This window comes from Pezoporus wallicus, unplaced genomic scaffold (assembly GCF_028554395.1).
Source record: "Pezoporus wallicus isolate ANWC-B61680 ecotype Strahan unplaced genomic scaffold, APGP_CSIRO_Pwel_v1 scaffold_6362, whole genome shotgun sequence".
NCBI lineage: Eukaryota > Metazoa > Chordata > Aves > Psittaciformes > Psittacidae > Pezoporus > Pezoporus wallicus.
In genome coordinates, this window is record NW_026637663.1 from 2971144 (window position 1) to 2983523 (window position 12380).

The 12380-nt window shown below is 43.5% G+C and overlaps 1 protein-coding gene across 1 annotated transcript in view; it reads right to left on the reverse strand.

Moving 5' to 3' along the window:
- AGPAT4 (1-acylglycerol-3-phosphate O-acyltransferase 4) overlaps positions 1-12380 on the reverse strand; it is an 84347-nt gene that overhangs the window by 27455 nt on the left and 44512 nt on the right. Inside the window, exon 4 of the mRNA XM_057406907.1 lies at positions 8063-8232. Coding sequence (XP_057262890.1) covers positions 8063-8232 — 170 coding nt within the window. The remainder of the gene's footprint in view (positions 1-8062; positions 8233-12380) is intronic.

Sequence of the window (12380 nt, forward strand, 5' to 3'; positions counted from 1 at the left end):
GCTGTTTCATGAAATTACCACTGGATAGGGACAATTTGTCTACAGTTATAGCATTTTAATGCAGGTTAATTTCTTCTGCGCAGGTTTGTTCAGATGAAAATACCCATGAAGGTCTCCTTTCCTGAATGACTGCATTAACATCCCATTAAAAAATGTATTATTACAAGCTTACTTTAGATGCACTTGCTATGCTGTCACAGAAAGAAAATCTTGATTTATATATCCACCCTCAGTTATTCAATACTTCTTGATCACAGGATGCAGCAAACAGCATTAAATCAACCTGCAAAGTGAGGATGTCTAAGAAAATTTGTTCTACAGTTTCAAAACAAATTCATTGCAGTTGTAAACCATTACAGTAACAATCTGCTTTGTGAGTGATTTGCTCCCCAGGCTGCCCTCAGCACTGGCATACTTCTGATGATTCTGTTTGCTCTATTTTTGAAATACAGTATTCATTCATATTATACTTTCTGGGACATCAAGATGGAAAGATGTTTCTTTACTCCCTCAAAGCCATTGTTCCAGAAATTTACTTAGGCTCCTACTTTCTAATGCTTCATATTGAATAAAACTCTTCCATAAATGAAAGGTGACACAACAGTATTTTAGAGGACATATGCCCAAGCATATGGTAAAATGCTATGTTAAATATAAATAATAATGCAGTTTTGGCTGCCCACATGAACAATTACATAATTTAGAATCTAAGTTGGAAAAGACCTTTAAGATCAGAGTCCAACCATTAACCTGTCACTCTCAAGTCCACCACTAAACCATGTCCCTAAGCACCTCATCTACACTTCTTTAAATACCTCCAGGGATGGTGACTCCAACACTTCCCTGGGCAGCCTGTTCTAGCACTTGACAACCCTTTCAGTGAGGAAATTTTTCCTAGTATCCAATCTAAAGCTTCCCCAGCACAACTGGAGGCCATTTCCTCTTGTCCTATTGCTTGTTACTTGGGAAAAGAGACCAACGCCTGCTTCACTACAACCTCCTTTCAGGTAGTTGTAGAGAATCGTAGGGTCTCTCCCGAGTCTCCTCTCCATGCTACGCAAACCCAGTTCCCTCAGCTGCTCCTTATCGAACTTGTGCTCCAGACCCTCCATCAGCTTTCTTGTTCTTCTCTGAATATGCTCCAGCACCTCAATGTCTCTCTTTTAGTGAGGGGCTCAAAACTGAACACAGTATTTCAGATTCAGCCTCACTTGTGCCAAATACAGGGGGACGATGACTTCCCTGGTCCTGCTGGCCGCACTATTTCTGATAGAGGCCAGGATGCTGTTGGCCTTGGCCACCTGGGCACAAAATGGCGCATGTTCAGCCATCTGTTGATCAACACCCTCAGGTCCTTTCCCACTAAGCCACTTTCCAGCTACTCTTCCCCAAACTGTAGTGTTGCATGGTGCAAAGGACTGTTGTGACTCAAGTGCAGGACCTTGCACTTCACCTGTTGAACCTCAAAAGGCTCAGTCCATCAATTCAGCCTGTCCAGATCCCCTATAGAGCCTTCCTACCCTCAAGAAGATCAACAGTTCCACCCAGCTTGGTGTCATCTGCAAACTTACAGAGGGTGCCCACAATCCCCTTGTCCAAATCATTAAAAAAGGATATTAAACAAAACTGGCCCCAGTAATGAGCCCTGGGGAGCACTACTTGTGACTAGCCACCAACTGGATTTAACTCCATTCACCACCACTCCTAGGGCTTGGCCATCCAGTCAGTTCTTTTACCCAGTGAACAGCACACCCATCCAAGCCATGAATGCTGTGGGAAACAGTGTCAAAGGCTTTACTAAAGTCTTGGAAGACAAAATCCACAGCATTTCCCTCATCCACTAAGTGGGTCACCTTGTCATAGATGGGGATCAGATTAGTCAAGCAGGACCTGCCTTTCACAAACCCATGCTGACTGGGCCTGATCACCTGATTGTCCTGTATGCGCCACGTGATAGCAGTAAAGGTGATCTGTTCTTCTCTGGCACCAAAATCATCCTGACAGCCCTGTAGTTCCCTGGATCCTCCTTCCAGCCCTTCTTATAGAAAGGCATCACATTTGCTAACCTCTATTAAACGAGGAACTCTCCAATTAGCCAGGACTGCTGATAAATTAGATGGTGAGCACTTCCGCCAGCTTCCTCAGTACCCTTGGGTGAATCCTATCTGGCCCCATAGACTTGTATGCATCTAAGTGGTGTAGCAGGTCACTGACTTGGATTATGGGGCCTTCACTCTGCTCCTCTTCCCTGTCTTCCAGCTCAGGGGGCTGGGTACCCCAAGAACAACTGGTCTTACTATTAAAGACTGAGGCAAAGAAGGCATCAAATACCTCAGCTTTTTCCACATCCTTTGTCACTGTGTTTCCCCCTTCATCCAATAAAAGATGGAAATTCACCTTTGTGAATGTATTTATAGAAACATTTTCTCTTATATTTTATGACAGTAGACAGATTAAGTTCTACTTGGGCTTTGGCCCTTCCAATTTTCTCCCTGCCAACAACCAACCTTACAACATCCTTCTTGCCCTCCTGAGTTGCTTGTCCCTTCTTCCAAAGGTCATAAACTCTTTTTTTTAACCGAGTTCCAGCCAAAACTCTGCTCAGCCAGGCCAGTCATCTCCCCATTGGCTCATCTTTTGGCACATGGAGCCAGCCTGCTCCCACGTCTTTAAGACGTCCTTATTGAAGAATGTCCACCCTTTCTGGACTCCTCTGCCCTTCAGGAGTGCCTCCCATCAGACTTTGTGTACCTGAAACAGGTCAAAGTCAGCTCTCTGGAAGTCCAAGGCAGCAGTTCTGATGACCCCCCTCTTACTTCAAGAAGAATCATCCATAAACTCTATAATTTTGTGATCATTATGCCCAAGTTGGCCTCCAACTGTCACATCACCCACAAGTCCTCTATTCACAAATGACAGGTCCAGCCATACACCTTCCCCAGTTGGCTCACTCACCAGCTGTGACAGGAAGTTATCTTCCACACACCCCAGGAACCTCCTAGACCATTTCCTCTCTGGTGTATTGCATTTCCAGTAGACATCTGGTAAGTTGAAGTCTCCCACAAAACCAAGGGTTAGCTATTACAAGACTTCTCCCAGATGCTTATAGAGTACTTTGTCTGCCTCCATTCAGGTTGGGTGGTTTATAACAGACTGCGACCATGATGTCTGCCTTGCTGGCCTTCCTCCAATTCTTATCCATAAACAACCCTATCATCATTATCATTAAGGTCTAAACAGTTAAAACACTCCCTAACATACATGGCCACCCCACCATCTCTCCTTCCTTGCATGTCCCTTCTGAAAGATCTATAGCCACCCACCCACCCACCCACCGCAGCACTCCAGTTGTGTGAGTAATCCCACCATGTTTCCGTGATTGCAGCTATGTCATAGCCTTCCTGCTGCACAACAGCTTCCAGCTCCTCCATTTGTTGCCTATGCTGTGTGCACTGGTGTAGATGTACTTCAGTTGGGCTATTGATCCCACCACCTTTATGGGGGAAGAAGCCCCAACTCCTACATGACCATTCTCAGGCACTTCCATGGTTTCTAACACGTCAGTAATCCTGGCATCTTTGCTGCTGCATGGATCTCCAACCCCTCCCTTGAGTGAGATGGCAGACTGAAGGACCTTGCAAGCACACTGTCCCTCAAACATCTGCCTGCCATACCCAAGGCTTATTTCTACCTGGTTTTATCCCGTTTACCCCTAGAATCTAGTTTAAATCTACTAACGTATTAAAATGTGCAAGAACTACTGTGTTCACATAGCTTCCGGTCCCATATCAAAACCTATAAAAACTGCTCACACCTATATTTAAAGTCATACTCAGTTTTTCCAACAGCCAGCTTCAACATAAACAGCTTTTAAATAAAATTTAGGTTTCCTAGCACATAGAACAGACAGTTAAAAATTATTACATGTGCTTGGCAATTTTTTATGAGAAACTAAAAGCCAAGTAGTTAACAACTAACAACTAACTACAACAACTAACTCATAATAGTTTTCTGCCTTGTTTACCCTGCCAAGGAATAAAAACTATGGCCTCTTTTGGAAATGCACAGATTTTGATGCCAATACACTGAGCCGCTCAGTATAATGTTTATGTTTTGCCAAGGTAGAAAGACCACCCACATCAATGACTTAAAACTCAAAGACAGCAGAAGATGAACAGATAAAGCGGCAGGTTCAGTTTTAAAGAACACACAAATTTTGCTAATACAACTGACTTCATCTCAGAAAAAAGGGTTACTAAAATTAAAGAGCTTTTTTATCACTGCTGGGTCAGATCAACCAAAGATGCAGAAGAGTAAAGTGAATCCTGGCAGGGAGTGTATTAACGTGCTTTTGGTCTAAATGCTGAAGAACACCTCCCTGCTCAGAACATGCCTATGTCTTGACCACAAGTTCTTGGTGTCCAGTGGGTCTGTTTTAAAGAGATACTTAGCCTACAACTTGAAGAAACTAAATGCTACTGATGTGTTTAAATGCTTATACAGTAGCTAGGCTGTCCATCACTAAGAAGGTGGTAAGTCCTAGGACTAGAATGTTACAAAAAGGAAAAGGGCATAGCACAGGAGAGTTCAGGGACCTATCACCAAGACCACATCTCTATTTACACAACAGAGCAACACACAGACACCAGAGTCAGTATCTCCCCCAGCCATTGCACCAAGCATGGAGTGGAAAAGCAGAGAATCCACAACACAATCATCACAGTCATCCTGTCTCAGGGTCATAACAGACCTGTCCTTTTATTACGAAACACTTGTGTGAATAAAGCTCTATCTGTTGGGGCTATGCTACTTCCAACCCTACAGAAAGCCAAGTCAGAAGCGCAGCTCCTCCTTCCCTCACAGCTTGCTGCGTACACCTCTGTTTGAGGAGCTGGGACTCCACCATCCCTGTGGACATCCATGCTGCCCACAGCAGCACGATGCTGACTTGTCATCAAGTACCCCTGCATTCTCTCCCTTCTGCACACATCACTGAGGACTGGCAGCACAAGGAGGTGGGTATGTGTGGCTGATGGGTGTCAAAGACAAAACAAAACAGGAAGATCCCTTTACAAAAGAAAAAAACCATGCCACATGTGGAATACAAATGTAAGTGATTAATAGTTTGGGCTGAACAACAGGTTTGCCTGAAATCCCTGTTGACTTCTAGGTTTTCTGAAGCTTACTTCCTTCTAATTTCCAACAATAACCAAAAACTCTTCTAAGGCTTGGTTCTGCAAACAACTACAAACCAGTAAGTTCTGCTGCACAGAATCCAACTGCAGCTAGCAAGACAATCTCAGTGGCTACAATACCTTGCAAGAGTAAAAGCGAGCACAGAATTGCTGCTTCATGCGGTTTTCTCCTTCTCCACTATAAATGAATAGGTCTCTGTCTCTCAGCACTTTCAGCCCATTGCCTGTGAGCATTTTCAGTGGGTACTCCAGAGGTATCATATTAAAGAAAAATATTTAAAAGTAGCATCAATGTTAGCATTGTCTATTCCCCCCACTCACCCCCCGAAATTCTCTACCCTATCCCACTGAGGACAGTGCAGGGGACTTAGGAAGTGGCTGTAAGGTGTTTAGCTGTCTGCTGGGTGAAACTGGGCTTACCAAGTGAAAAACAACAGCATTTAGTATCTTCATTTAATAAAAGTTCAAGCTGCAAAATACTGAGTTTGGACACATGCTTGTGACACTGTTAAAAGCACTGGTGGTGTCTGCAGTGGCTGCAGGGTACAGCTGGATGTCACAACAAAGCCATTCTGTCTGCCTGCTGCAGCCAAGCACAATCAGTCCCAGTTCCTTCAGCCCTAAATCGTCTTCACCTTCACCCTTTTCTCCTACCCCAGTCATCTCTCCTTTCTTTACTGTATTAGTTAAGGCAGGAGAGAGAGAAGGGGGTCTCTGAAACAGGCCAAAACAGAGCAGACAGGCACCAGAACAGATGCAGGAGACAGGATGGCATATGCAAGATTTTCTTTTCAGTAGCAGTGGACGCAAGATCAGCTTAGTAAGGTATTGGTAGATACCTAAAGCTTGCATAGAAATTTCATGGAGTATAAAATCAAAGAGCATTAAATATAAAACACCACCCGAGCATAAATTCCCTAAGCTACAAAATGCTGGAGGCTGGGATGCCACTTAGGAATCTCTCTGGACGCTTGTCTTTTTAACTCCTTTTCCCAGCCATCATCCCTCAGGATAATGGGTCCTACATTCCTAGTTGTGCTGCCATACCAAACCCTGAAGCTTCGCACAGTGCAAACTCACGTAAGGCAGCACAAAGGCAGGCCAAGCTACACTCCAATCAGGAAACCAATTGTGCATAATTTTCAATTTAAAATGGATTAAGATTAATCTCAACTGGTTGCCCCAACAGGGAAATGCACTGCTTTGGTGGGTAAAGACATCTATGCAAATGACAGCACATGGGAACTATTTCTTCCTGGAGCAGTTTCTGGGAAGTAAAACCACATTACTCAACTACAAAAGTACATTACTCAAGACTGAAATAGTTTAAAAAAATAAAAATAGGAAAAAAAATTAAAAAGCACATAGCAAAAAAAAAACCCCAAACAACTGAGAAATGACTGTAAGCGTCTAAAAAAACCTGAAAATTATTTTCAGTTAGTGCAGCACAGTAATTGTTCAACATTTATGCTTCTACACGGTGGTTTTCTTATGCATAGGGAGCAATATAAAAAAATAAAACATGATCCTGATTACCCTGGGAAACTATTAAAAAAAAAAATGATAAAAGCTAATGAGATTCAATCCAATCACACAGCACCAATGTAAAACAGGAGATTTTTGACCTTGTAGGTCCCTATTAGTTTGTACAGAAATAATCCTTTAATTTTCTACAACGGTGCTTTCTGAAGCACCACTTGATCCTCTAAAACACAGTTTTATTTAAAGAACTGTAGCCATTCGGCTTACAAAATTAGATAGGCTATACTCAGAAACACCTCTATAACAAGCACACAGAAGAGAGAATGTTTTTGGCATGTACATCTGCCTGCTAGGACAGGTTTCCCTACATCTCCAGCTGCCTTATGCTATCCTCCAGCTCTGTTCTCAAGTCCTAGACATTATGGTAGAATTGTTCCTCAGTGATCAGGAGCCAACAGCCATTTTGGCAATATGCAGGGCCTGTAATGTTTAGGTTCATTTTTCTCCAGTTTTAAGAATCCTTTCTTATTTAAGTAGACTGTCATTGTTGTAATTTGAAAATGACTGGAGTGGTGCCTAAATGTCCAGGAAATGCAGAGTCCAAAGGAAAGGCCACAAGATGTCTTAGGTTCACACAGTCCAAGGTCAAGACTTGACAGCAGCCAGCAGCAAAGTTGGAAGAGAACGCTGCAGATATGCCAAAATGAGGTATTAGTCTGCTTTCTTAGGAGAAGAAACTCTTATCTAAATTCCTTGTAGGCAGGGAATGTCATCACCACCAAATAATTAAGTCAAGCTGTCTTAGGAGCGATGCTTGAATCATCCCCATGAGCTGACAGGGGAGAAAAAACCACCCTGAAAACAAATGCACATGTACTCCTAGCCTAACTTAATAGTGTATTTAACCATGACTAAGTCACTCCTCCCCCATCTCGTACTAGCTATAACCTGGTTAATGCTTTCACTTGAGATGACAGCTCTTTCATTCTGAGAGACAGAGACTACATCATTCAAACTCTAGCTGTGGGTTTGTAAGACTACACTGGAGAAAGCAAAGTCTACGATTTACTGGGAAAGAATCTCAGAACAGCTCATCCTTCTGCAGCACAATGAACCGTAATAGTTATCTAGCAAGCACACAGAAATAAACAACTGTAATGACCTCCTCAGGTTAAAGTAATAGCTCCATCAGCTATAACTGTAGTGCTTTTAACACTTCCATGAACGCTCCAGCAATCCTGTCTCTGTATTCTGTACTTGCACTGCACTGCTTTACGTTCACCTCTCTAATTCTAGAGAGGGAAATTTGAGCAAGAATTTGTTGTGGGGTGTTTTTCCTGCATTTAAGAAGAGGAAGTTTATTTTAAATGCTAAAGAAAACTCACCCCCAAGACCCCAAATCTTTCACAAAAGTTCCAACCACAGAGAAAGTCGATTTCAAAGTTGTGATTAAGGATTACGATGGCATTCTCCTTCCCGTACTTGGAGTAACTTTGTGGGTCAGTGTAGAGAGTGCAATTGGTGCCTGACCACCATTCCAGTAACATCACCATCTCTGGAATAAAGAACAAGACATATATGAATGTACATCGTATATGCAAAGCCACAAGTTAGTAACATGTTAAAAAGCATCAGTCATTTCAACCAGCACATAGCAAGAAAGGGCTGTAACGAAGCTGAAATGCTGAACATAAATCAGACAGTCACACATCTTGGTACAGCAAGGCAGGGACAGAGGAGAGAAGGAAAATAAGGATATTGCAGGGAAAGAAGGAGCAGAAAATTTCCACAGTGATACTGAGGAAAAGGAGTTCCATTTATTTGAAACCTGCAAATTCAATGCTTCAAAAATCAGTAATTTGCATTCAAAATTCAAATTATCAAAAGACATGTAAAATTATCATCCACTAGTACAACAAAATTAGATGAAGAACAGAAAAAGCTTTTAGAAGGAAGAAACGCAACTATTCCTGCCATATACAAGTCACCATGCTCCTCTAAAAACTGTACAGTTTTAGACCACAGAGCAGTTCGGACACGACATCTGCAACCCGCTCTGTTACATGTACACCTTATGCATCATCCTGTTAACTTGTCAGAAGCAACTGTCATACGACCTCCTACAACTGATGCACTCTACATTTGGCAGGGGTGCATCAATCCTCTAGAGCAAAGCCAATAGCTCAGACTGGACGAAGAACTTCCATGCCCAGACCAAAGGTAAGGTGAGTGGCTGGCAAAGTGTGTAGAACCAAGGATAGTTATTAATAGCATAACTATCAGCATATCCTTTAGTTGATGTGCGGATGAAGTAAACTGGCGGATGGGAGGGAGGGAACAGGGAAGGAGAGAAAACAGGGAAATGACTGTTAAATATCTCAAAGCCACTCTGGATTTGCATGCAGATTTACAAAAACCTAACTGTAAGAAATGATAAAAGGACTGGGAGGACAGTGAGAGCTGTTTAAAACACAGGTGTACTTAGAAGCTGGAGTGTGTTTTCTCAGCAGTTTCCTAGTGACTATCATATAACTGTCACCTTCCTATTTGCTGGTCCCACTATCAAGCACAGGCAAGAAGTAGGCTTTCACAGAATCACAGAACGGAATGGGTTGGAAGGGATCTTCCTTGTTTAGAGACAAGGATGCCATGTAGAAGAGTGTCAAATGCTTTGTACAAGCCCAGGCAGACGACATCATTTGCTATTCCCTTATCTACCAATGCTGTAGCCCCATCACAGAAGGCCACCAAATTTGTTCGGCAGGACTTGCCCTTAGTGAAGCCATGTTTGCTGTCACCAGTCGCCTCCTTATTTTCCATGTGCCTTGGCATAGTTTCCAGGAGAACCTGCTCCATGATCTTGACAGGCACAGAGATGAGACTGACTGGTCTGTGGTTCCCTGGGTCTTCAATTTTCCCTTTTTTAAAAATGGGGATTATGTTTCCCCTTTTCCAGTCAGTGGAAACTTCACCTGACTGCCATGACTGCTCAAATATTATGGACAGTGGGTTAGCCACTTTATCTGCAGTTCCCTCAGGACCCACAGATGCATTTCATCAGGTCCCATTGACTTGTGCACCTTCAGGTTCCTTAGATGATCTTGAACCTGATCCTCTCCTATAGTGGCCAGTTCTTCATTCTCCCAGTCCCTGCCTTTGCCTTCTGTGACTAGGGCAGTGTGGCTGGAGCACTTGCTGGTGATGACAGAGGCAAAAAAGTCATTGAGTACCATAATCTTCTCCATGTTCCAGGTAACCAGGCCTCCTCTTTCCTTTTGGAGACAGCCCACCTTTTCTGTAATCTTCCTTTTATCACCAATGTATCTACAGAAGCTTTACTTGTTGCCCTTGATGTCCCCGGACATAATTCTATCAGGGTTTTATTTTTCCTAACATATCCCTATCTGCTCAGACAATTTCTCTGCATTCCTCCCATGCTGCTTGTCCTTGCTTCTACCTTCTGTAGGTATCCTTTTTATGCTGGAGTTTGTTCAGGAGCTCCTTGATCATCCACACAGGCCTTCTAGCATTCCTACCCAACTTACTCCTTGCCAGGATGCATCAGTCCCGAGCTTGGAGGAGGTGATCCTTGACTACTAACCAGTTTTCTTGGGACTCTCTTCCCTCCAGGGCTTTATCCCATAGTATTCCACCAAGCAGATCCCTCAGGAGGACAAAGTGTGCTCTTCTGAGGTCCAGGGCAGGGAGCTTAATGCGCACACTCCTCACCACCCTAAATGTCTTGAATTCTACCATTTCGTAGTCACTGAAACTAAGACTGCCCTCCAGCTTCACATTTTCCACCAGCCACTCCTTGTTGGTGAGTACAAGGTCCAGCATAGCACCTTTCCTCACTAGCTCCTCTATCACTTGGAGGAAGAAGTTATCATCAATATATTCTAAGAACCTGCTGGATTGCTTATGCCCTTCAACAGTGTGGCTGAAGTCACGCATGAGGACCAGAGCTTGTTAACGTGAGGCTGCTCCTATCTGTATAGAGCCTCATCCACTCGGTTCTCCTGGTCAGGCAGCATGTAGCAGACCCTCACTATAATATCACTTGTCCCTCCCCTCCCTTTAATCCTGACCCATAAGCTCTTGGTCAGCTTGTCATCCATCCCCAGGCAGAGCTCCATCTGGTCATGACATATGACCAGATGGTCACTGACATAGAGGGTGACACCCCCTCTTCATCTTACCCATCTGTCCTTCCTCAAAAGCCTGTATCCCTCCATTCCAACACTCCAGTCATAAGAGCCATCCCATCATTTCTCCATGATTCCAATAAGATCATAACCCTGCAGGTGTATGCATGTCTCTGCCTCCTCTTGTTTATTCCCCATGCTACATGCGTTTGCACAGGGGCATTTCAGTTGGGCCCCCAGTGAACCCAACTGACTGGCCAGAGGGGCAGGAATTCCTTTGTGCTGCTCTTCAGGTGCTCTCCTGCTGAGCTGTGATCCCTCTCCAGGCTCTGGGCATCTCTTGCTGGCTCTGGCACCAAACTGGTAGGAGTGGGATGGATTGAGGTTTCTGCCCCCCGGTCGCTTAAGTTTAAAGCCCTCTTCAATGGCTTGGCAAGCCTATGACCAAAGAGGCAATTCCTCTTCCCTGACAGATGTACCCCAGTAGACCAGGTTTCTCAAAGCAAGTCCCATGGCCTAAGTAGCTGAAACCCTGGCTGTGGCACCAGTCCTATAACTTTGTATTGGTTTTGCTTTTAACTATAAGCCTGATGACAAGACTTGTCAATCAAACCTTTATTTATCGAAGTCCTTCCAGTCTGGGGTATGGAGTTTGAGGTGAGTCAGTAAAGCCAATAAGCTTGGAGAGCTCTATCTCCATGGAGATAGAAAAAGAAAATCTAAAAGCAGTGGCTCTCCTCAAGCAACCTATGTCCTGAGCTGGGGGTCCATGGGACTAAATCTGTCAAGATGGAAAAGGAGTTAAGAGACATGTTTGCCTCATGTCAAAGCTACCAGGAAACTTCCGCACCAAAGCAAAGGTCTAATGTGAGAAGCTGTTCTTTGCTAAGTGAAACATACCTCCTTCTCAGAGCCTATCTGTGCCATCTGAATGTCTCTGCTGGAAGGATATCTGAGATGCTCCAAAAGCACCACAAAACCTCATTCTCCTCAGGGAAGATCAAAACCAGACCAGTCTTTGAACCTTTCAGTCTTGGTCCCCTACTGGCCTCAACTAGTGACCGAAAACAGAAAACAGCTAGGAACAAGTCACCTACACTTTCAAGGCATCATCAGTGAAATTAATTGGCTGAAGATTTTGTATGACATTGTGCTGTACACTGGAGAATAGGCATTAGTGATACGAATAAATTTTATCTTACAGTCTTACAGCCAGGCTAATAACAATCTATTCAAATAACATTACGTTAATATGATAAAACCATGTTTATAGTCAGATAAATGACTGACTTGTCCATCCATCTGCTTATTTCTAACCAGTGCAGGTAAGTACTACCATGGCTGGAGTACATAATATTCAATACATGCTATTAGGCATCAAAACAATAGTCTGAGATGCAGAGGGAGACCTAAACTGCCATATGTTATTCGAACGACAACTTCACTGGTTGGAAACTGACTTCCCAACAAAAGCCAAAAGATGGCCATATCTCAGCAAGAGAGCTGTGGATATCTCCACAGAAATCATAGAATCATAGAATAGTTAGGGTTGGAAAGG